This window comes from Camelus dromedarius, chromosome 8 (assembly GCF_036321535.1).
Source record: "Camelus dromedarius isolate mCamDro1 chromosome 8, mCamDro1.pat, whole genome shotgun sequence".
Classification (NCBI taxonomy): Eukaryota; Metazoa; Chordata; class Mammalia; order Artiodactyla; family Camelidae; genus Camelus; species Camelus dromedarius.
In genome coordinates this window covers 38,642,947-38,669,480 of record NC_087443.1, presented here as the reverse complement: position 1 = coordinate 38,669,480, position 26,534 = coordinate 38,642,947, and the positions used below count along the sequence as shown (strand labels likewise).

The 26,534-nt window shown below is 33.6% G+C and overlaps 1 protein-coding gene across 8 annotated transcripts in view; it reads right to left on the bottom strand.

The window, feature by feature from the left end:
- JMJD1C (jumonji domain containing 1C) overlaps positions 1 to 26,534 on the bottom strand; it is a 257,864-nt gene that overhangs the window by 34,665 nt on the left and 196,665 nt on the right. For 6 of the 8 annotated variants that reach the window (XM_064488133.1, XM_064488134.1, XM_031461228.2 and 3 more), the window contains 5 exons: positions 6,342 to 6,447; positions 3,923 to 4,047; positions 2,609 to 2,752; positions 2,326 to 2,512; positions 530 to 2,214 (listed from right to left, as the gene is read on the bottom strand). In XM_064488133.1, the coding sequence (XP_064344203.1) occupies positions 530 to 2,214; positions 2,326 to 2,512; positions 2,609 to 2,752; positions 3,923 to 4,047; positions 6,342 to 6,447 (2,247 nt within the window). Of the gene's footprint in view, positions 1 to 529; positions 2,215 to 2,325; positions 2,513 to 2,608; positions 2,753 to 3,922; positions 4,048 to 6,341; positions 6,448 to 7,013; positions 7,577 to 26,534 lie in introns of those variants that run through there. The other 2 variants (XM_031461229.2, XM_031461230.2) reach the window with 2 other exon arrangements.

Genomic DNA, 26,534 nt, shown 5'->3' with positions numbered 1-26,534 from the left:
TCAGCCCCAACTTCACTCCCCAGTATCAGGAATCCCCAACCATGGTGTCCTTAAGAGAACAAGGGGCTTAGAGAGTCACAGCTTGTAGTATACATCAATATAGTATATCGTGCTGGGGAATGTAACAATTTGTCTTTGAAGAATAACTTGATAATAGATATCTAAAGCCTTGTAATTTTATATAAATTTAATATCCCGAAGTTTCACTTCTAGGAATTTACCTGAGGAAAATAATTACAGATATGTACAATAATTAGTTATGAAGATATTCATTCTTCATAAGTTACATTAGAAGCAAGTTAACAATTTTACTTCTTTAAGTTATTTTTTATAAGGAAATCGGCTTTGCTGAGATTTTAGCTCTACAGACCTCAAATTACTAAGCATCAAAAGTTTCATTTTAATTTGAAAAATAACTTTGAAAAATTACAACATTTTATAATAAGAAATCTAAAAAGTTAATGGGATATTTAAAAAGGTACTTGTGTATATGTTGATTAATAAATAAATGACATGTGGTAAAGCTTACCCTCCTTAATGAAGATTCAGCATTAACTGCATTTTCTGGGTGAACCCACTTAGAAGGTGGCAGACCAAGTCCTGAGTACGCATGTGTTCCATTTGGATATTGCCAAATAATTGGATAAAGTCCAAGCTGATTATATGAAGCGGAAGGATGGGCTTGTCCAAGAAGATGAGGTGATGGGTGCTGTAATAATTGTTGCTGTTGCTGGTGGGCTAGTGCTAAGTGGCTCAAGCTGCTGGCATGCGCAGTCTCCAGTCGTGGGTGGCCGCCAAGTAAGGAGGCAGTAGGCACTCCAGGTAACACAGTAGGAAGTAAATGAGGATGATGAACAGAATGGTGTGGACCACTAGTCAGAGGGTGAGTATTAATGGTAGGTAGTGGAGTTTGACTGGATGATCCAGCCAGTAAATGGGGTGCAGGAGTTAAGGCAGGGTGATGGGTACCTGGATTTAAACACGTTCTATGGGATGAAGAATGAAGAGGAAAGGGATGCTGGCTTAAGAAAGGTGAAATGTGATTAGCTCCTGTTTCTGATCCAATAAGTGCAGGATCTCTGTAAACTGTGAAATGCTCATTTTTATCAATGATCAGAGGGCTCTTTGTAGTTTCTAATGTACTGCCTCGAGTAGGAACTGGATGAAAACTGCATCTTGATATCTCATGATCTATCTTATTTGCCAGTCTTCTTTCACCAGCAGTTTGGCTGTTCACATAAGTGGCCTTAGGCTTTACAGAATCAGGAGAATGGTTAATTTTAGGTTTAACAACTTCAGGTGAGGGATTGGATTTTGTCTTGTGAGCATCTAATGAAGTATTAAGTTTAGATTTTATAGTTTCTGGGGGTGGACTTCGCTTATGCAGCTTATCTTCTGTGACAGAAACCGTACTCAGAGAAGATACGTAAGAGACATATTGACTTTTCTCTTTTTCCATATTCAGGTTATCACTTCCTGAAGAAGCATTCCTAATATTTGATTGTGTTAAATCTACTCTAACCACATCACTGACCCAGCTCTGGTCAGAATTTTGTTTTGCTGTTTCCAAGTATTTTGCATTTGCAATTGAATGTTTTGAATCACTAACATTAGGATCCATTTTCTGAAGTGTCTGAGAGCCAAAGGTACTTGAGTTTTCCTGAGCCACCTTTCCAGTATTAGAGTCATTCGTAATATCAATAACACATTTTGGTGTGGGTGGTCTGGATACAAAGTTCTCCTTTGGTAATAATTCCACTGTGTGTATTTTTTCCTTATTGCATTCCTGAAGAAGCAAATCATTAGAATCATGGTCAGAAAGTGTGGCCTGTTCTGATGAACGGATAATCATTTCTTCTTGAAGATGAGAGTCAACAGACTTCTGCTTCTCTGTTTCTTCATGTTTTTTATCTTCCTGTATTGGATCCCAGCAAGGCTGGCAATCTATTAGTGTCTCTTCTCCTGCCTTCTCATTATTCTGGGATTTTCCTTCTTCTCCATTTATCTTTGAAGGATTTTTATTTTTCAACTCATTTTCTGGCTTCTGCTCTGAGGAATTATTTATCATTTTCTTATTTGAATTTTCTGAGTCACTGCTCTCAGAAAAGTCTGAAACATTGTCGGTTCGTAGTTTTTTCATATTTAGTTTCTTTTCATCCTCCTCAGGTTTCCTTCTTTTGTTCATCACCTGTTTGTTTTTACCTTTAGGATTTTCTGTAAGATTAAAAAAAAGAACAGTTTCATTTTTCATTTCAATATTAAGTAAGTATATTTTAAATGTATCTTTGTGTTTTTTATTATTCCCTTTAAAAAAGTGAGTCCTACCTCCTCGTGCTATATAATCATATTTTTCCTCCTTCATTTTCTCTTCATCTGGTATACTGCTATCTGAGCCCTTCCTCTTATTTGGACGAATATTTCTTTGTTGCTGGTGTGAATTCTGTTTTGGTACAGCAGCTTGGGAGTTCATTGCTGGTCTGGGACTATTTGCTTGGGCACGTGTATAATGACCCTAAAAATAACCAAATAACAATGACTGTTGACACTTCATCCTAAGTAATTTAAGGGACAACATTTTACAATAATCCATCACTAACAGCATACATACGTGAACAGTGTTGCTATTTTGAGTGGCACGAGACCTTCGCCGTGACGTAATGCCAATATTTTCACCTTTTAACAAAGAGTGAACAACATCATCTAGAAAGGTCATTTGAACCATAGAAGGATCGACATTCTGTGGTTCTAGTACCTAATCCATGATACAAAACAAGAACAAAAATTAAATCCAATCAGCTAGCCAATGTGATTTTAGGTACAGAAATGTTTAGAATTCAGTTTGGGATCTTTAATTTGCAGGACACCGCTAGGTTTACAATAAATGAACTTTAACCAGTAAAATAAAATTATCTTCTTAACTTTCTGAAGGCTACTGTTATATCTGCTAACCAAACATTAAAAAGCAAATTTATCTATTGCAAGTATACCTTGAAAAACAGGGATGAGAGTTATTCAAAAGTATAATGCCAAATCATAAAATGTATTTAAAAAATATGAATTTTCAAAAGACAGCTGTAAAATAAAGTAAAAAGGCAGAAAACACAGGAAGTAGAAAAGGACAAAAACTATATAAATGAATAATAATAATAATTTTTAAAAGACAGGTTAAAAGAATAATTTTAAAAACAAAAGGCAATTTTACTGAGAGGTAAAGGTTTGTTAACTTCTTAGGTAAAAACATAAATACAATTAAATTATATAATTTATTTAGTATTTTGACTAAAAAATTTAACCAAGCCATTTGTATTGTTTATAGAAGGGCTCTCATTTATTCAGACACCGCTGAGACAGGAAGGTGAAAAAATCTATTTGGGTGGGGGCGGTAAATAAACTACAGCTTTAAAAGATTTGAAATTAAGACTTTCAGATTCTTATTTAAAACTCTGTATGAAATTGATATTCTTAATATTCACCATACTCACCATAAAACTTAAGGAAGCATACCAGTTCTGAAATTTGATGTAAGAAGAACTCAGTGTGCATTAAGGTTTTCACTCACGAAAAGATACCATATGGGAAATATTTTTATTACTGGAGAGACAGAAAAGCTGAGACTTTAAGAAAGTTTTAGCCGACCTAAAGATAAAAAAAAGACTAAACAATTGAGTCTGATGCCTCCATTTCAAGGACTAATTTTATTGGTTTTGAAATAAATTTGGCATCACTAGGTCCTTGTGATGTAAAGTGATCACACTAATGTAGTATCAGATACATTTGAACTTCGTAGGATTAATGACTCCAAAATAAAACCTAGAAATGAAAATTTAGTGTCAATCTGTTGATCCATTTTTGGGGGGGAGGGGTAGGGATAGATTATGTGAATTGTAACCATCTCTTCAAAAATACTAGTTGGACTACTTACCTGATCATTCATAACGACCATGGTGCGAGTGAGGAGATCATGATGAGTAATTATGCCAGTAAACCACTGGGTGGCAGAATCTTGTCTATATACTCTCACTCTGTATCCATTCAAGGAATAAGGACCTTAAAAAACAAACAAACAAAAAACAACACATACACACTACTTCACAGATGAAATGGAAAGGTAATCTGGAACTTGACGTCTGAGTCTTCCAGTTGCCAAAACTTTAACATAAGCAACTACAAATTTTGATTCCTCTGTGACAGCTGGGAAAAGCTGCCCAAGTCTTAAAACATGTAAAGACTGCTAACTGAATTTATAAATATGTCACTAAAATGCTTTTTTTCAATAAAGACATATGGTGTACTTTTAAACTCACTTTCTAAAGGATATCTGTAAAGGACAGATATCCTTTAGAAAACAGGGAAGGATTAAGTAATAAAAGATGAATATCTGTATATGTTTAAATATTTTAAAAGAGAAAATAGAAATAAAAATGTTTTCAATTTATAGGTACCAAAATATCAAACACTGAAAGTTTAATAAGAACTGCATGGGGTAAAGGTAGGGGGGTTATGTACCTTAATGACAGTATTATACATTAACAATTTATAAGATAATTTCAAAATTTGTAAATGGTTATTTAATCTTCTCAAACTCTTAGGTATCGTTTTCCTGTTTATAACATTAAGAAAGTGAGGTTGATAGGTTAAATAAACTTTCAAGTGAAAGAGCTAGGACTGAATTTATTTTTCTGGTTCCTAGGTTGATGTCTTTTCTTCCACATTTCTAAGACATTTAACATACCAACTAATGGTTTAATCTTTATTTGCCAGTTTTAAAAATCTATGCAATATCAGCCTAAAATATAAATCAATTAACACATCTGTAGAAAGTATTCCATATCACCTGTAAATTAAACATTCATAGCTGTAATCAATTATATAAATTCTAGCCTTAGAATTTCCAACTATGGCAGAAAAACTCTAAATTACTTTTTCTGAATATAATGTAGCAAAAGCTTATAGAGTAACTCCAAATATGACCAATTTTCAATTCTCATCAGCATACCATCTTAACTGCCTCGTTCCTACCACCAAACACGATTTGGAGTCAGCCTCACATAATTCTGCTTAGGATGGAAAGGGACGACTGCCTTAATCTTTTCACCTCTAAGAATATGACAAGGAAACCAAAAGTTACTTTAAAAGTAACAGCCTGGTTTCGTCAATAAATAAATAAATTGAAAGGGAAGGAAAGGAAAAAAGAGACAGGTAATATCAACCAATTTGTGGATACTTTTTGGATCTTGGATCAAAAATAAATAAAATAAAAATCAATATTGTGAAAAATCACTGAAGCCACTTATGAGACAAATGGTAATCTGAACCTGACTATTCAGTGTCTGGCATTAAGAAACTTAATTTTTCAGCATAATAATGGTGAAATAATGGTATGGTGGCTTTGTCTAAAAATAGAACATAGCAATGTCTGATAACTGATGGAAGTAAATGGGAGTATGGGTGAGGCAGAATCCACCAAGTTCTACAGTTGTTGGAATTGGGAGACAGGCACGTGGAAGTTAACTGATAGGTTCTATTTCTGTGTATGTTTCAAATTCTCCATTTTATAAGTTTAAAACATATTTAGCCTAAGAAGAATTTAATAAGTAGATGATTAGCTGCTGTAAAAACCCACACAAAGCGAAACAGTCACAACTTTGAGATTATCTCAATTAATGCTTGAATTAAATGGCATGGAAGTTGAGCCTGAGATAAACATGGGAATTTAACAGTAAAATTCCTTTTAAAAAACATTCAACAAAATATTGATACTTCATGTTATATTGTTCCAGTTTCAGTTCAATTTCACAAAATGCTTACATTTACAATATATGATTTTACTGACAGGAAAAGAAATCACTAAAAATCATAAAATCTCACTGGTTTGAAGACAAACTTGTAACTTACTAAAAAATGGAAACAAAACTAAGACTAGCATTATGGTCACTGCTGAGGAAGGCAAATCGAAACAGGCCACTTTTATCAGATACCAACAGCATTCTTCAAAGGAAATCAACTGTGGCTTTGGGCAACTCTCCACAGCAAACAATGCTTCCTTCTTCAGGAAGGACACACCTAAAGCATTCTGTAATATGGAAAGTTTCCTATCAACAAAACACCTGTGTGGTTATAATCTCACTGCAGGCATTTAGTTCAAATTAGTAAACTGGAGAAGTTACCAACTTCCTATCAAAATTATTCTGATTTTGCTATTATTTTCCCTGGACTGTATGTAACTCAAAATACTAGACTGGGTCTTCTATTTATATTGCGTATAATTGAACAACCAAAACCAAACATGAGAAATTGCCCAGTTTCAAAAAAAAGTTAATGCATAACTTCAAAACAGTTACCTTGCATAAAAATCTCCTGAACTTTTTGTTCCTTTACCCAGACTTTCACTTCTTCCTGAAGTTGCGCGTTGTCCCTGAGAACTGGGTTTAGGCTGTCTATGTCGTCCTAGAATTACAGATTAAAAGAAAGGTCCATGTTATGCTGTCCTAACATTAATGATACCAACTTTCTCTCCTATATGTTCTAATGACTGAAGAAAATTTCTTGATCTAAATGTATGCAAAAACGCAAATTGTAAGTTATAGTTCATTATCAATAACCTAACAACAGAGCCTAAGAAATTAATCCATAAAATTTGATCTTTGACAACAATGTCTTAAGACAAAAATTGAAATTTACTGTGTTTTCTAACTGTAAGACTTACATAAATCATCTATTTAAGGATTTCACTGTTAGAAGCAATACACAAACCAAATAGCTTCAGGTCATATAACGTTGGTAGCAAACAAATGGAACTGAATATTTTACTCATAACACACATATACATAGATGAGTTACCCTCTCCCCATAATGCCTAAAACATTAGTTTTAATCTGTTAAGTCATTATCCACTGTCTTGATTTAAATGCCATCAAATTCAGTTCTACTCAAACTCATCTGACCAGTAACTTCACTGCTAAAAGTTTTATTTTTTCAAGCCAGTGTCAAAGCATCCAGGCAATTAAAATTACATTATTGATGGTATTATCCTCATAACAGGGTGGATCTAGACACAGAAACAACCGGTTCTCTCTCCTTGGAGATGTGAATCACACAGTCACATGGTTTCCCACAATCTGTTGGTCCCCCGCTGGACTCTTTGACATTCTGTTCTCTTTCTCTCAAAGCACCTCTGCTGCTCCTGCATTTGAGATCAGCGGCAGGAGCCCTAGAGTAGAGCTGGGAAGAACAACAAAGCAGCACTGTCAATTTGGCGGCCCTTTTAAAAGTGGACTAGCAGATCATGGAAACCAGTGAATAGAAAGGAGCTAAATGAAGGGAATTTTATCTGGTGAATAAAAATAATCTGGCAATTTGGGAAAGCCAAAAAGTGACTGAAGAGTACAAAGAAGATCCCCAATCAAGCAGATCAGACTTCACTCTTCTGCTCCAGAGTTTATCCAAGTAAAGTGCTTTTCTTTTCATCTCATCACTGCTTTAAGCAAGAGACTATTCTGTATTTTTGAAATAATACCGTGGTAAATACTTTTGTTTATATCTAGTGAATACCAACAAACCAAAGTGAAGGCCTTTAAAGTTAGCAATCTTGTTTCTTGGAAAATTTACAGAAAATGCCACTTTAGAAGAAATAGTAGAGTGGAAAAGTGTTACACAAAAAGTAGGTAAAATTTGTCTTTTTTTGGGGGGAAAAAAAGGCTATGACATGTCTTTCTTTTTGTAAAGAAACTTCCAAGCAATCCTTTTTCTCCACTCCACTTTAATACACTGCACACTTAGTTAATCTCATTATTTTAGGAACAGACAGTACCATGGGGAATTCAGACTCTAACCCTCTTGATGCACACCGGTTAACAGTCTAGTCTATGAAAGACAAAACACAGGATACTTTCCATTTCCCAAGGAAAACCATTACCATTTCCAGACAATTCTGACAGACATCAACTTCTTTTAAAATCTTTCTCACTTTGACTTCCACACACAGATTGAAGCTTAATTCCTTGGAGTCAAACACAAGTCTAGTCACTTTCCTACCTGATAGTCCTTCAAACATTTTAATTCTGGTTTTGTTTCCAGAGCCCTGAATCTTCTCTAGTTTAAACACCTACCTTTATTACAATTGTTCTTTTCACTTTTTTTCTAGATATTTAACTGGCACAAAGAAGATGGGTACTTGTCTAGAAAATCACACAATCACAGGGTGTCACAGCTGAATTATACAATGTTTACTATGGTCTCTTGCTCCCAAGCAATAATTGTAAGTTGGGGGGGGGGGAATATAAACTGCTTTTAAAGCAGCACTGCCAGCACTGTGTAGACAGTGTTGTGTAGACAGTAAGTACAGGTGTGATCTGTAAAACCAGTTCCCTGTAGTGAAATTTTATAACTAAAACTATTGAGATATAAAATTTATGTGCTTAAAATTTATGACAGGTTAAAATAATGATTTACATTTCTAAGATCATTAGACAACAAGAATCTTGTCAACAATGACCCATTCATTCCGAGGGGAAAAAAGCATACCATTAAAAATGAGTAATTTCAGCCTATATACTAAAATGATTTAATATAAGTTCAAATTTCTATGTATCAATTTCCCCATCTATAAAGCAGGGTTCCTAATATCTCTTATATTTGTGAGTATGTTTTTATATTAATATTTTAAAAAATTAAGAAACTAGTTTTCTTAACACATTCAATTCTGAATTAACCCTGGTATTGGAGGACATGCATCACAAAATTAATTAAAACCCATAAAAATTATCCGAATACATTGCCTGATTATGATAGTCATATTGTTGCTGAAGCCTTTCTCTATGTATATAGTACTTTGTAAATTACAGGTATTTCTGCTGAGTTGTAGTCATCGTTTCCATTTTAAAGAGGCTCACAAAAGGATAAATGACCAAAGCTCTTATGAGTAGCTAGCAGGTAGCCTGTATTCATTGATCTGAACAATGCTGTGAAAGTGCTAAAAATCAGATAAAGGCTATAATGCAGATTTACAGAGAAAAGCATCTGTCATTAAAAACTGATTATGAATGTTCACTATCTTTCACAGAATGCAGCTGACTAACAAAGAACCTCAGCTGTGCCTTGAGCTTGAGATTAAAAAACAATTCACCTGCACAGTACTTCATCATTCATTAACTATAGCAGTTACCCCACACACAATTTTCATATTGTATAACTAAAATATGTATTCTTTAATTCCAACACAGTGAAGCAATAGTACCCTCTGTGAAACTTCTTTTCTCCATTAACTATCCAATGTATTACACTGCTAGTTATAACTTTCAGCAAATGATTAACTGGGGAAAAAAAAATCACTTCAGCAAGACTTGCTTTACTAGAAATTTACACAGAAAACATGGAAAAGTTCTTAACAATGTCTCAAGTGAGGTTGTGGACTGTATTTATTGTTCACTTCTGTGCTGTGCTTTTCCTCCTTTTGCAAAGACAGAAGTCAGGTTTAACTGAACATTAGTTGGGCACCTTAATGCAAATAATAATAGAAAAATAGCTAACATGACTGCGCATATACTATGGCAGATACCACGCTGGGTGCTTTCCATACTTACCAATTTTTCTAACAATTCTGTAAAACTGAGATTACATCCCTTTCACACGTTATACCCAGAGAGGTCCATAGTTATAATTTTGAATCTAGTTCTGTGACTCTAGAGCTCAGGCTCTTTTCATCTACTCTCTTTCTCTCTCTGTCTTTTTCCTTTTCAGGCCTGAGAAAGGACTGAATTAGTACAATGAAAAGGACTGCTTACTGTCACTGCCTTTCAAAATTTAACAGATTTGTTTATATTATATGGAAGAAATGAAATGTTAGATTATCTTAAGTCAGAATGGGTCAAAAAGCAAAGAACTAAAGAACATTAGGTGGAAGTTATCTTTGTGTGAATATCTCACATTGGTTATGTGAAATTCTGCCTATAGCAATAGCCTAATACTCATCAAAGAGAACAGAATTAGAATGTTAAACTCATGCAATTCTATGATCAGAAAGCTTAAAAGAAAAGACAATCGTTTTGGCAATATAACTCAGTCATGACCTACAAACTCCCAAATGCTGAATTTCTAGGTAAACACCTCCCTGAATTACTATTTGAGATGATCAAAACGCAGACTTCTTCCCCTGTGTACAGAAGAATATGATAACTTTTTTTTTTTTAAAAAGCAGTCCTCAAAAGATAAAAATTAAAGTCAGGTTAAAATCTGTACTGTGACAGTAAGGTTACTGTACTAACCTAATTTTCAAGCAATTCTCTATTTCATTCAAGTTCAAAGGAAAATAATAACAATTACAATAGTATAAAAAAATTAGATCACGGCACTAACATATTCAGATATGCCTGACTAGATTTAATAGCAATATTATGACACTGCTCAAAATATATGTAACATTTTCTAAGATAATAAAGAATCCATTTGTTTTACCATAACAAAGTGCTTACTAGTTCACCAAATATTTTCTTTATGTTACACATATTCTGGATTTAACTACTGACCCAAGAGCCAGCAGAGGCATGAATTAAGTTATAGTATACCAGTTGTTAAGTTTCTATCTGGATGACTAAATTGACTGGCTTAATAATTTTAAGAGATTTGCTCTAAAGTCTTTACCTGATGTCTAGAATAGCACTTTCATTTTAGGACTGAAGAAATATAAAACTGGAACAATTTCTCTCCCTTTGAACAATTGCTGAAAGAAATGACCTAATGCCTGCTTTCAACCTGATACTGAGTGTGGCTTAGTAACAGAAGTTTTTTCTCCTGCAATAAAGTCCTTGACCTTTGTGATGACATCTTAAATCCCATTATATTACATACATTCTCCTATAAAACTCATACTTGATTGTATTTTATAAGAGTTATCATATAAGTAACTATTTGTATTCTGAATGTCAGGTTAGGTGATTGAACATGCTTTGCCATACCACTCTGCCACAGTCATAATTTAAATTCATGCTTCGGCAAAACTACAAATGACTGCTTGTCCTTACAGCCCTGGGGTTGCTAGCCAACAGTTAAGAACATGAATGTTAAGTCCACACAGATCAAGAGTGACACCACTTGCTACCATATCAATTCTTGTGTAACTCATAAAAGAACCCACTTTGTTACTAAGGACTTACTGGACAGAGTTACTACAGAGGTCTTCAAAAAGCACAGTTGTCTAAACCATCTGCAGTTTAATTAAATGCAGCCATCATTGAGGGCGTCCATGTATTTTCATGATTTAAAACAAGACCTGGCAAACTTTTCCTTGAAAGGGAGTAAATATATTAGGGTTTGAGAATCACACTATCTCCATCATTATGACTCAGCTCTGCTACTTTAACATCAAAACCAGCCAAACAGTATCATAAACAATATATAAATGAATGGGTATAGCTGTGTTCCAATAAACTTTATCTATTGGCATTATACGAAATCTGAATTTCACAGATTGTTCAGGTGTCATGACATATTATTCTTGAGTTTTTTTCAACTGTTAAAAAATGTAAAAGGCCTTATAAAAACCAGGAGGCAGGTATGATTTGGCCTGTGGTCACAGTTGCCTATCCATGATTTAAAACAACAAATAAATTGGTATAAAGGAAGACCAAAAACTTCCAATCAATGCAATGCAAAGCAACTTGATGGCAAATTGACTGTGACTCCAAACTCTATTTCCATAAATTGCTGCATATTCATGAGCACAGGAAAATGAATCAATAACCAAATCCTTTTCATTATTAAAGAAAAAAAAATTTAAGATAAATCATCTTTTAAGGTTTTCTCAAGTAAATGACTTTCTCTCATACACTCCTGTAACACGTTTAGTTTTCCAAATATAATGATGTATTTGATTTTATTGGAAAAAAATTATCCACTTTGAAAGATAAGATTTACTCCTTTTGGTCAGTGAAAATTATATTCATTATATACAGAGTTTGGTACCATCCACTTCTCTGAACTCCGCAGAAGGGTAAAAACAGGTACACTAATTGGAAAAGAAGAAATTTTCCAAAGACAGTGTTCCAACGTTAATCGTATGTTTCATATATCTGATTTATTAAGAACATCAGAGATTAATTTTTAAACTTCTCTGTACAATCTTTTAAAGACAAACATATTAAAATATTTTACTTAATTAAAAGCAATATATTATTAAATTGTGTATATAAAATTTCATAATTCCCGGTTAATTTGGGGTAATTCAGAAGCCTAGAATCCAGACTATGATTTAAACAAAAGCAGTAGAATTTCTATCTTTCAGAAACAAAATTATAGATTCAAAAGGCAGGAAGGGGTGGAGGGTATAGCTCAGTGGTAGAGCAAGTGCTTAGCATGCATGAGGTCCTGGGTTCTATCCCAGTACTTCCATTAATATTAAAAAAAAAAAAAAAAAAAAAAAAGGCAGGAAGAGGAAACAGGCTTAATGTTTTATATTGCTGATAAATTATTCTTTCTTCTTTTACATAATCAAGGAAACAATAAATGCTCATTCCTTCTAAATTATTCATATTTTGAAATCACATGAGAAAAATCTAATTTCTTAATAGAAATTATGTAAATAGTAGTCAGTATAATGAAATTCTATTTTCACTTAATACTACTAATGGGAATAATTCTAGAAATGGGAGTGATGTTCCGAAAATTTGAATGATGTTTAGGATTTTTTATTGGTTAAAAATGATTCAGTTGTACAAGGAAAAAAGGAAACTCCAATATTTTAATCTTTTGTAATTCTTAAATATATGCTTTCAAATAATATTCTTAGCATTAGAGTCTTCTTTCTACTTAGAAACAAAAATAGAAAACTAAAGTGATGAACTGTAAATACAATTGGAGTTTTGAGTTGTATTTGCAATGGTGGTTCATAGGATTATAAACATGAGGTACACATTTATATAAAATCTCTGGTTAAAGACTGAAACACTGTGTTTTCTCCATGAAAAGGAGAAAAGACTGAAACACTGTTTTCTCCATGAAAAGGTAATTTAACAATCTCATTTATATTGTCTCCTAAGGTACACAGATATGCACTAAAACACACACACACACACACCCCCCCACGTGAGGGGAGGATCCAAACATGGAGACAAATAAGAGTAATTCTTTGCTTCTCTACTTCCTCCAAGGGCTGACCTTGTGACACTCTGAAAAACAAACCGATTAGGCTTGAAGAGGAGGAAAACGTACCATCACATTCTGCCACAAAATTGTCTCCAAATACTACCAGGAGAAATGAACAATATTTTTCAAATATTTTATGTTATATTCTCTACCATATAATGCTATGCTGTTTCTAAAATGTCCCTAATATAATTCTGAATCTTGTGTTGTCAATTTTGGTAACTTGATCCTTCATAATACATTATGATAAAACCTAAAAATCTCCACATTTACCATCATTGCTAAAAATTTGAGTTTTAGACAGAATTTTGAATCATTATAATTATTCAGGATCTACGTGATACCCTGTATAGAAACCAAACATCAATATTTTATATTCAAGAGTATTGGAGCCTTTATTTATCCACATTAAAACAAACAAACACTTGGCGGAGGCGGGGGGGGGGTGAGTTCTATCTTACCATTATTCAAGAACCATAGAATTTAAATATGTTCCAGTCCTTCTGCTGATCAGACTGACTGGAAAAGTTAAAAAATGTATGACACTGTCTGTGGGAGAGAAAAAAACCTTTTCAGAAAGGTAGTTTTGACTACATATCCTATTCCGAAACACTGGGTGTTTCTGCAACTCGTTTTAGCTCACAAGGACGTGGAGAGAATAGGTGAATAATGTCACTGTAACACAGAATACTGGTCCATATACCATTTATTTTATTTATTTTTGCGCTTCTTAGTATGAGTAGCTGAATACCAAATATAGAAATAAAGCTGAACACAGTACCAGACATAACAGCCATCCATCCCACTTTATTCTTAATGTAACTGCACGCTGACTGACAAGTTCATATTGACTAGACTGCCCCAATCTTCTTTTTGCTTTTAACCCCATAATTCAAGAATCTCAACTCTTCATTACACATTCCTAATATCAAGCAACCTTTCCCTTTTTCTTAAAAATATGGTTCTATGTTTACCTAACTTTATTTATTAGAAATATAACATGTCTTTTAAGTCTAGTATTTTTACAGGATTACTATTTTTTATGCTAGTACTCTTGTGAAAAATCTGCATAAGCTTTGAACAATCTACTCCAAAACTATTTTTCTCAAAATTCTTGTCATTTTAGTTTGAGATCTTGTAAATAGGAGATTTTTCATAATTTCTATATCTTAAAATACATATTCTTCCACCCAACATTTAACTTTTGAGGAGTCTAATAAATAACAAAACACATTAATGCATGTATAAGAACAGACTCTCTGTATGTTTTAAAATAGAAAAACGTTTTTAGTCTAACGTTTTTAGTCTATCATACACCCATACAATAGTCAAGAAAAATGATTATGTAGACATAAACTTACAGACATAGAAAGAAGCTAATGACACAGACAAAAAAAAATAGATTACAGAATAAGAACAGAGTGATGTGTTTCATTACTATTAAAAAGACTATAAGGAAATACAGGACAGAAATAGACTCACAGACAGAGAATACAGACTTGTGGTTGCCGGGGGGGGGGGGGGGGGTGGAGGGTGGGAAGGGATAGACTGGGATTTCAAACTTGTAGAATAGATAAACAAGATTACACTGTATAGCACAGGGAAATATACACAAAATGTTATGATAACTCAGAGAAAAAAATGTGACAATGTGTATATGTCCATGAATGACTGAAAAATTGTGCTGAACACTGGAATTTGACACAACATTGTAAAATGATTATAAATCAATAAAAAATGTTAAAAAAAAGACTATAAGGGTGTGTATGTATGTTATATTGTGTATATGTATATGTATAAAATCAAGATAGATATGCAAAATATATACTAAGTATTAACTTTGGTTTCTTTAGCTAACTGTATTATAATTTTATGTCTTCTGAAAGTTTTTATTTTGCAATGAGCAAGTTTCATTTATAAAGAGAAAAAGATATTAAACTATTTTTGAAATGCAAAAGAATGCCGACAATTTGTTCATATTAATACCGATTTCCTTGGTTATAAATTAGAGTTCCATCTGAAGAAACTCCATTTGAATAAGAAAAGACTACAGTATAACTTGATGGTTAAGTAGGGAGTATACTCCATAGAAATTTAGCTGGTTTGGGAATTTTGTTGATATCAACAAACTTGAAAATATTCTCTTAACATTCTGATTTTATAAAAATCACTAAAAATAAAAAACCTTTTGACATGTTGCTACTCAAATTTTTACTTACTAAAAATAGAGTTAAAAGCCTACAAAAAGAATGGGTTATTTAATATATTGCTATTAATATGTCATCAATTATACCAAGTATGACTCAACTAATGTCTTTAAAAACTATGCTACTTATTTAAAAAAAACCCTTTTAATTGTATTAATACATATTTGATAAATATTAGATCATAAAATCCAAATTTCACTTGAGCTAGAGGAAAAACATTTTCCCCCTACTAATTGAGAGATTGTTGTACATAGACATTTTACCACACATTTGATGGTGAACTTTCAAAGAAAAAAGCAAACAAGAACACACACATGCAAGTAACTAACTATTGTAAAAAGGTAACTTAGCACCATGTAAAACAGATCATATTTTCTATTTCTTGTGGCATTTCAGATACTAATGGATGATTAAATGCCTGTTTTAATAAGCATTTCACCAATATAACTTAAGAAAAATGACGAAATAAACACGGAACCAAACTTTATTGGCTTCCAACTATTCATGGAAAGATTCCTTATTTTATGTATCGTGGGCCACCTGTCCCTTTACTCTTCAAAGCTTATGTCTATATTGACACCTTTGAAAAAAAGCACCTTCAACACTCAGGTTGTGCAACTCAACTCCAAATTAACTAAAATGAAGCTAATATGATGAAGTAAGTCATAAGCCAGTAAGTCTTATTTGCTTATTCCTTAAAACATTACAAAGCCAGTATTTAAAGACTCTGGATTGGTGGCATTAATTACGACTCTTCAATTATCCTAGATTAGCAGTATCCTTTGGCTGCAATATAGCTTAAATACAACCTAAATTGACTATGTATGATTAATGGAACAAATCTATTTTCAGCCTTTAAAAAATATCTATTTAAGAGTACGCATATTCACTTAGTGTAAATGATAAAAAATTAAAAAATATAACTGACAGAAGAGAAGCACTTTCACAAATGCTAACCTCATCTAATCCTAACAACCCGTTTGCTAGTTTGATATTATCCTCTTCATTTTACAGACAGTGAAACATATTCAGAGATTAGGTAATTCATCCCAAATCACTCGACTGGAAGACAAATAAGCAAGGGTCTGCATAATGTCAAAGCCGTTTCCACAAAACCTTTTTCCAATCCATATACTGGCAGAATTAAAAATTTGAACCTCTTTTGCTTGGTTTTCAGTATTTTACTTATGGTATTAGTAACACGATCACAGTAAGTGAAAGGAAACCCAATTAACCAAATTACTTTACTGTTAAATATAGAAAATAGTGTCTGTTTAAAATCAGTTCACAAGAATATGTTATTACAAAATTTGGAATGTATATCATCAACAACAAACACAATAATTTATTAGATATAATAAATTTATTAAATTCCAAATAGGGTTTTGGAATGAAATATACTATATTAATATACATGTCCTACTACAACAATTGATAAAAAATGACTACTTATCTCGCTTTATTTTTATTTGTTCAGTTATAAAGGTTTAATAAAAAGGTAAATATTCTTACCATATTAATTAAAAACAACATCATTTGGGTTTCTCTTCTAGTGTCCTAACTGAATGAAACTGACTTTTCAAAAATATTCTCTTAAATAAACTTTATGCAGACCTGTAATATTTCTGCATTTTTAAATACAACTTGCTAATAAGTGTCCTCTCAGAATTACCACAGAGCAAAAAATCAGAACAATTAAATAAAACTTTTAAAACCACTTGAAGGAAAATGTGTTTCCTTCTAAAGCCGCATGTTAATATTCTCTGTGGTACCTTTAATAATAGTTTTGAACTTTTTACGGCAGTTCAAAAGTCTGGAAGGCAATTATTCTTTCAAGCTATTTATCAGTATGGTTTTTACACAGTTGAGTCATCATGAGTTCAACTTATTGAGTCACCTGCTTACAGCATCTGCCAACCACAATTTACTAACGGCAGTTTCCTCAAACTTACAACTGAACAAACTCAGGAAGGCCTGGGAACTGTTTAATGTTTTCCAAAGTAGCAACTGAAAATATTCTTTCAGAATAGCACAATTTAAGAAAATAAAACAAAAAAACCCCAATTTCCTTGTCATGGATGAGCACTCCACTAATGGCAATCTCATCCTCCCTTGCGAAGAGGGAGAAAGGGAGCTCAACCTAAGAAGGAAATAAAATTATGTATGACTGCATAATATTTTTTGTAAAGTATTCTACTAAAATAATTTCTAGGTACAAACTAATAATAATAAACTGAGGTGGAGTATACACACAATTGTGTCAAAAACTGTTCTGATCACAGAGTGAAGTCATTTTAAAAATATAAAATGTAGTGGGGGAGGGTATAGCTTAGTGGTAGAGTGCATGCCTAGCACACACAAGGTCCTTGTTTCAAACCCCAGTATCTCCACTAAAAAAAATAATAAAAACCTAATTACCTCTCCCCACCCCCAGATTTTTAAAAATACATATATGTAAAATGCAAAAATCCAATCCCAAACTTAAAACCGCACCAACTATATATAAAAAGATAAAAAAACAAATTTCTTCTGTATAGCACACTGAGCTATATTCAATAGCTTATAATAACCTTTAATGAAAAAGAATATGAAAATGAATATATCTGTGTGTATGTGTATATATATACATACATATATATATATGTATATATATACATGCATGACAGAGACATTAGCTGTGCACCAGAAATTGACACATTTTTAACTGACTATACTGCAATTAAAAACAAAAGCAAAAGCCCACACTACACACTTTCTGGAGCTGATTTTCACAATCTCCAATACACTGCTATGGAAATGATAAACCTATAAACTTGAGAACTATTACACCATACTTCTCTTTTCTCAGAAAAAATTAATACAGTCTAGTCACAATTGAAATAATCAACAAGTCCTATAACCTGTCAGACTTGCATCTGCCAAGTGACTTAGATTTTATCATATGACCCCCAATTTAAGCCCATCTGTTCCCCTCACTGAGTCTATGTAGAGTATATGCAAATACATGAGAAATGTGTTAGGCTATTTAGAAAAAAGGAAGGAGCTAAAACTTTAACCCCAAAGTATCATAATATAAGAACATCTTAATTATCTATTAGCATTAAGGAAGGTAGTATGCATACTGTACTTCACAATGATTTCCGATAATTGTTTTGCAATTCCTGAAAGGTTAAGTTTAATTTCCCTAAAAAATCTAATTAGAAAAAAAGAAAGAGAACATAAACTGAATGAGACATGTTAACCGCTTAGTTTCTGTAACTAAAAAATGGGAGTTTTTAAAGATAACTTACAGGAATAGGAAAATTTATCAAAAACCTACTGATTATGAAAATAGTTCTAGAGTTCTTTCATTAAATAACATACTAAACACAATTTAAGCTTTTCATCAACACTCGTGGTTATCATCATTATTGATTATTATGAGTCGTAATTATCGACTGACAGTGTTTTCCCTCTATATTAAACTATCCCAGAAACACAAAAATTGAGCTGTAAATATGCTTTAGGTTCTTTTGTAACCTCTTGTGCTATCAACCTACCAATCTACCATCATCACACTTTTTACAACTATTGGTTTGACTTTCCATATGCTATAGGAGAAGAAACCATATTAGACAATTTGTTGGAATTATGTTTGAAACAGCCTCTGAATATGGGACTAAGAGCTCCTCTTTTGAGTAAAACATATTACAATGTATTTCATTCAACAAAATTTTTTAATACCAGGTATAAATTACTATGCTAAGAGACTGGCATGTAAGAATTTCTTCCCTTGAGGCTCTTACAGCCTGTAGGACAGAGACTAACAAATCACGTTAATACAGATTAAACAGAGTTTTACATAGGGCACAGAGGTGAGATAAAGATGGTGGGGAAAGGTAATCTAGTTTTGTGTATCAGAAAAGGTATATCAGGAAAGGAGATATATGAGTTGGGACTTGAGAAAAGCATGGTTACCTAAATTTTTAAGCTGAAATTTCAAAAATGCAAGGGCACCTATTAGGCTATGGTTTAGCAGAAAAGAAGGGCTTTCAAGACACTGAAATGCATGTGCAGGCATAGACAGATGAAACAATATGGCCTATGTGGAGAACCCTAAGTATAATGGTATGGATTGAATGATGACAGGGGAGTAGGTGAGCAGAAAGACCTCAGGATCCTATTTGGATAGCTCTGTAATAGTCCAGCTAGGTGAAAATGGAAGCCTTACAATGGAGATGAGAAGACGGGATGGACATATGTAATGTTAAGGCAGCAAAATCAGCAATTTTTGGAGGCAAATAAATAAGAGCAAGAGAGGAACCTAAAACATTCCCAGATGTTGATTTGAGTGACAAAATGGGATAGATATGGGTATGCTGTTAGGCAAGATACAGAATGATTAGGAAGAAAGACAAGGTTTGAGTGCTGAAAGTCAGCATGGGAGGTGGTAGAAAATAAGGTTTCACCTTCTCAATGACATCCACTGTGACCACCTTATTTAATGTAACACTTTAACCTGCCTCTCCCCTCTCCATTCCAAACTGCTCTTATCTTGCTTTACTTTTTCCTTTTGTCTTAGCAGTAAACTGTCTATCATACTGTGCATTTACTTACTATTATATATTTATTACCTACTGTGCCTCTTCTACAACTTAAGCTCCAAGGGGAAAGGAATGTTTTTACTTGAACAGTGCCTGGCACATCTGCTAAATAAACAGATATTAAATAAATGATAATGTAGCAAGGAGGTTTGGACTAGAGTTACATAGATTCAGAAGACAGGGTTTTTAAATGATAGTGAAAGCACTGGAAATATGACACTGCTTTGAGCTGAAAAGAGAAGACCCCAAAAAGGAAGACCGGGAAATCACCCATCATTAAAATTACAGAAAGAAATAACCAGAAGGAGGACTGATAAAGAGAAGGGAAACCTGAAAAAAAGATGTTACAGAATCAGTAAGAATAAAAGAATTTCCAAGATAGTGGCCCACAGTGTTAAGTGCAATGGTTCAGCAGGACAGGAATGGGGACTGGAATAATCTATTTGATATTTAAGAGATTATTAGTGATCTTAACATTAGTTTTGTAGAGGTGGAAGTAGAAGCTGGGCTGCAATAACTGGAGATTCTACCGGGAGGTTAGAAAATATAGGTATAAAAAGTCAAACTATATTTACAAGTCTGTCTATAAAGCTAAGGAGGTAAGACAGAATAGGTGGGATTAGAGACCCTTTCTATTTTTTATTAGAATGCAGGTAATTTGAGTTCATTTATATAATGAAGGAAAAGAAAAACAACAAAGAGGAACAGGTTTAAGATGCAGTAAATGGAACACAATGTATCTGTGAAGATGGAATTTCAGAGCACTAGGACAGGGATTTGTCTTTTATACTGCAAGGCCCAAAGAGGAACAATTTCAAGACTAACACACACAAAAAAACTGAATGAGTGTATCTTTAGCGGCATATATACCAAAGATAAAAAGAACTGTAACAAAAAATTTAGACTGTTTTCAATAATTATACTGTTGGTGGCAACGTTACTGTTGTAAGCCTGGTAGTTGCATAATGCACAACAAAGCAAATTAGTCAACATGTGATATTCTATCATTCCTGATGTTGCTGAGAACTTGTAACTTTTTAGAACATAACTACTATGAATAATTAGAACTGACTACATAGACACTGAAATTTATGCATGTATATACAAACATAAAGAGAAACATTTGGTGATGAAATATTAATATGTGGGATCTATTTTTAAAAATAATACATGAGGGGCAATAAGATGAAAAATACTGGCCAAGAATTGGTAATTGTTAAACCTGGATGACAGATACATGGAAATCCATTTTACTACTCTACGCCTGAGTTTTAAATTATTTGAGGTAAAAGAAGTTTTATCACATCACTCCTCTGCTCAAAACTCTCCAAAGGTTTCCACTCCAATCTCAACCAAAACAAAAAAATAAAAGTCTTTATAACAGCCTACAAAGTCCTACTTAAATCTATCTTCATTATCTTTCTTACTTCATTTCCTACTAATCTCTGTATAGCTGTCTCCTTGATGTTCTTTGAATGCTTTCACTTTAGTGCCTTTCCATTTTTCTGTTCTAGCTAACACTTCCTACCAGGTTTTATATTTCTCCATAATACTTACATCTTCTAATATACTAAAATGGTTACTTTATTTGCTGTCTGTCTTTTCTCACTAGAAGGTAAGCTCCATGACAGCAGGGAATTTTTATTTTTCTGTTTTGTGCATGGCTGTACCTTAAGTAACTAAGAATGTGTCTGGGACACAGGAGATACCCAATAAACATTTGTAAAACTGAACTAGTCATAGAAAAAAGGGACACATCTCTCAGACAAGAGAAAAGGAGATAAGGAGAGGTGCATAAATGGGGGTAAGGAGAGGAAGTTAAGCTTCTTGTAACAGCAATTTCCTCTTTGCTGCAGGAGAAAGGCCATCTACTAAGGGAAAAAGGAATAAGTTGAGTAGAGTGGTGATAATTTAAAATAACTGCTTTAGGAAATGGAAGCCCAAATGGATCACAGAAAAGCACGTCAACTGATACTACAGGTTCAGCTGAGATTGGAGACAATACAATGGCATCAAAATACATGGGTATAATATTCTCCTGCCATGTTAAACATTTAGGGAAAGGCTTTCTAAAAGAATTTTCTGCATGATGGAAATGTTATATATCTGCACTGTCCCGCATATGCGTGTTTGAGATCTTGAAATTTGACTGGTATGACTCAGGAACTGAATTTTTAGATTTACTTTTGCTTAATTTAAATTTACAAAGCCACGTGTGACTAGTGGCTACAAATAAAGGGCAGCGCATTTTTAGGGTGGAAAAGTGGAGAAAATAAATAGGACTGTTCTAAGATAAGAAATTAAAAGGTAGATGTAACATGAAGACAAAGGCATAAGGGAGTTAAGGTGGTGGTTAAGAGTGGCAAAAATAATATACAACAGGAGAGAAATCTTGACTGGGAACAAAGTGAAGGAAAAAACTAGGAGGATGCAGGAAATCCACCAATTATGTGACCACTGGTGAGGTGGTAGGGTCTGTGAATGATATCAATTTTGTGCTCAGGGTTTAAAAAACAACTACTTTACTATTGAAACTACACGTATCACAAACTGAGATTAGCCCAGCCAGACCTACTTACTTTCTGAACTTCTACCATATTTATTCTCCTTATCAGAAAAATTTTATAGAGTACGAAGTTTTTTCCTATACATTATCTCACAGATAATAGCAACACTATCATGAAACAGGTATTACATACCTAATTTTATAGACGAAAAGTAGAAAATTGTTAAGTGGTTATATGCCTTGCCTAGTGTTTCAGACAGTAAGCGGCAGAGATGGGATCTGAGTCCAAGCTGGCTTGTTCTACTACCAAATTCTGGTATCTTACTTAATGGATGTACACTTTGCCTTCCTCCAAAGAGCCAGAATTCCCTGAGAAGATAAATTTTACACATGCGTACTTACGTATATGATTAGGTATCTTAAAATCGAATCTCAGTAAATTTGGCAACTTATTCTTTTAACTGTTGTGTACTGATTTTTGTTCTCTCTATATTTTTATATTTGATAAATTTGTCAATTATTTTTTATTTTAATAATATTTGCCCTAAATCAGACACTCTAACAAAAGGCAGAGCTACCAAGTTGCGCCATCATCTAAATTGAACTCATACAAAATTTAAGTACAAATATGTGTATTTATACCTGTTTGTAGAGTAAGACATTCTGGGAAACAGATATCTTGGAGCAATCAAGACCAATAAAAACAAATCAGTAGTTTAGCCTGCTCCTTTACCAGTGCTGGTAGGGAACATCATTAATTAACTATACACCCTTGGCTGGAGTAGAGCCTCATAAACCTTTACAGCACTAACAACATGCCAGTCAGATGCTTTCAACTGATGTTAAGTTTGCCTGACTATTTTAGCATGTTTGCAATAAACATTAGGAAAAATTCTCTGCACTGAGCTTCATTAAGCACTGGACGGAATTGTTAGTATGTGACAGAACTTAATTCCTTGAAAACAGGAGTGGATGTGGGAGAAACAAGATAAAATACCATCCTTTTAAGGTGCTTCGGATATTATACTTTGGAAGTCCACATACTGGATAATGTCTTAAAGGCCTTTAAGCTTGAAGATTATACGTAAGGAAGCCTTATATAATCCAGGCCTTCTCATCTATATTAATACAGAATTTTCTATTTCCAAAAATGGCTATTCCATAAATGGGAGAGGGGAGAAGGGGTATTAACGGGAAATAATAACATGTCATTTCCATACAGAGTACCTGACTCCCAAAGAACATACAGAAAAGCCTTGCATATATCTATTTTAAAATCCCTTATTATTTTACATACTTATAGATTTGAGATATATAGGTATCCTTATTTAAGTACAAATATGATGAAAAATATTAATCATTTATAATTAATAAGTTTATCAAATAACTAGGTCTAAAGATCTCAAAGAATGTGTGAGTGATATAAGAATTTGGTCAGGAATTAGACTGAATTGGTAGGTGATAATGGATAGCCAGGAGAAAACACCACAGCATCAAGAGTCAAGAGGAGGCAGAGCTATGGTAACAGAGAAAGGAATGATACTTTCTCGCATTTAGGGAGCTAGGACTGGACCATCTGGTAGGCCACTGTCTGCTGACCACTTCTAAGTTGACTTGAGGAGATTGCTTTTCAAGTTTTCACTTTTGTAGTTGTCTTAATCTACAGTCTAATAGTTCTAAATAAAGGAGGGGAGGGCAATGGAAATGTGTGGGGATTTTTTTCCATTAACATAACAACTGGGAAGAGGTGCTAACTTAAATACCTTTGGAAAGGCTTTTGAAAAGCCCAAGGTATCTATCATTCTACAACTTACTATAAAGCAAAGAATCAAATATCAATAGTACCTGTAATTGTTAATTTTATTGTATCAATTTAGCTAGGCTATATGGTGTCCAGTTGTTTGGTCAAACACTAGTTTAGATGTTTCCGTGAAGGTATTTTTCAGATGCAGTTAACATTTCTATCAGTAGACTTTGAGTAAAGCAGATTATCCTCTATATGTCCTCATTCTACCAGTTGAAGGCCTTAAGAAAAAAAGAATTAGGTCCTCCAAAGAGGAAAGAAAGACTGCCTTTAGACTTAGCATCAACTGTTGCCAGAATTTCCAGACTGCTGGTATGTCCTGTGGATTTCAGAGTTCCCAGCCCCAACAAATGCATGAGTCAATTCCTTAAAACTTCCTCCCCTACCCTCTTACTCTCTACATACATGCATGTAAACATACACACCAGGGTTTTGTTCATCTGGAGAATCCTACCCTATTGTGAAACACTAGCTTGCTTTATCTCTTTCCCATCTTCTAAACTCTTGCCTTCCAAGAAAAAGTAAAATCCCCCCCAAAAGGGCATATAGCTGGTATTAATGTATCATTTGCTTCCACAATACAGAACATTATGAATATACCTCTACTTTAGAACTTCTAGGTTGTTGCCGTAATTTTATTTAAGTCTCTCCCCCTGGTCTGAAAGAGAACCAAGTATTTTATCTGTCTTTAAGTCCCTAGTATCTAGCAAAGTAACTGGCACACAGCAATAAATGAATATGTTCTCTAAAAGGCAAGCCTATGCCTAATAATTTAATGAAAAGAGTTATGCTCCAAACATTAATCAGTGCTTCAGAAAATGACAACTGTTAAGCGGAACACTATACTTCAATATGATTTATCTTTAAGGTTAAAAATCATTTGGACAAATTATGCAGTTGTAGAAAAGTGAGGGGGAAAAAAGATATCTCAAGTAATCAAAACAGACAATATACTAAAAGAATAGAATAAAGAGCCCAGAAATAAATTCTAGAATGAATGATCAACTACTTTCTAACAGCAGTGACAAGACTCTTCAATGGGGAAAGGACAAACAGTGCTGGGAACTTGGATATCTGCATGCAAAAGAATTACACTGGATTCCTGTCTTACACCATATAACAAATTAATTTAAAAAAACTATCCAAAAAGAAAAGAAAATCCAAAGAATAGGGGAAAATACTTACAAAGCATGTATCTGTTAATGGATTGATAAAACTCCTAAGTTCAACAAGAAAACCAAAGAACTAAATTAAAAAAACGGACAAAGAACCTCACACCCATTAGGGTAACTATTATCAAGAAAGTAAAAAATAACAAGTCTTCTCACAGATATGGAGAATCCAGAACCCTGTTGGTGGGAATGAAAAAATGTACAGAGGCTGTGGAAAACAGCTTGCTGTTCCTTAAAAAAACAAAACGTAAATTTTCATATGCTCTAGCAATACAATTCTTAGGTATACGCCCATAAGATGTGAAAGGAGGAACTCGAGCAAATACCAGTGCTCACAACAATATTACTCACAATAGTCAAGAGGCGGAAACAACTCAAATGTCCATCAACATATGAATAGTTAAATAAAATGTGGTATATACATACAATGGACTATTACTCACTCTTAAAAAGGAACAAAACTCTGACACATGCTACATGGGTGAATCTTAAAGACATTATATTAAGTGAAATAATCCAGTAACAAAAAGGACAAATATTGCTAACATTCTGTTTATATGAGGTATCTAGAACAGGCAAAGAAAGTATACACCAAGAAAACAGAACCGGGGATACCAGGAGTTACGAAGAGTAGGGTACTGGGAGAAATGAGGAGTTACTGTTGAACGAATGCAGTTTGTGTGAGATGATGAAAAAGTCCTGAAAATGGATAGTTATGATGGTTGTACAATACTGTGAATGCACTCAATGTCACTGAATCATAAATGATTAAAATGACATGTTTTATTATTTGCTTCTTTTAAACAAATGCCCATTATTCCTCTGTTCCAAGAAGGCAATGAGGTTGAAGTCAGTCAGGTGGCTGACCCAACTATAAAATGGTTAAAAATACTCCTTTTAGTCACCATTTCATCTCACAGGAAAGGTGTGGTTAGAGTTTATGGAAGTAGACCATTCAACACATTCTGCTTATTCACTGGATTTCAGGTACTTAACCAGCCTCACTGTCTCAGTGGCTCAGCTAATTTATGTTCATCCTGAGACAACTTAGGGTTCATTTATTCTAAGAATAAGGGCATCCTCTCTATATTTCTCCCACAACCAGGGAAGACTCCTTACATATCC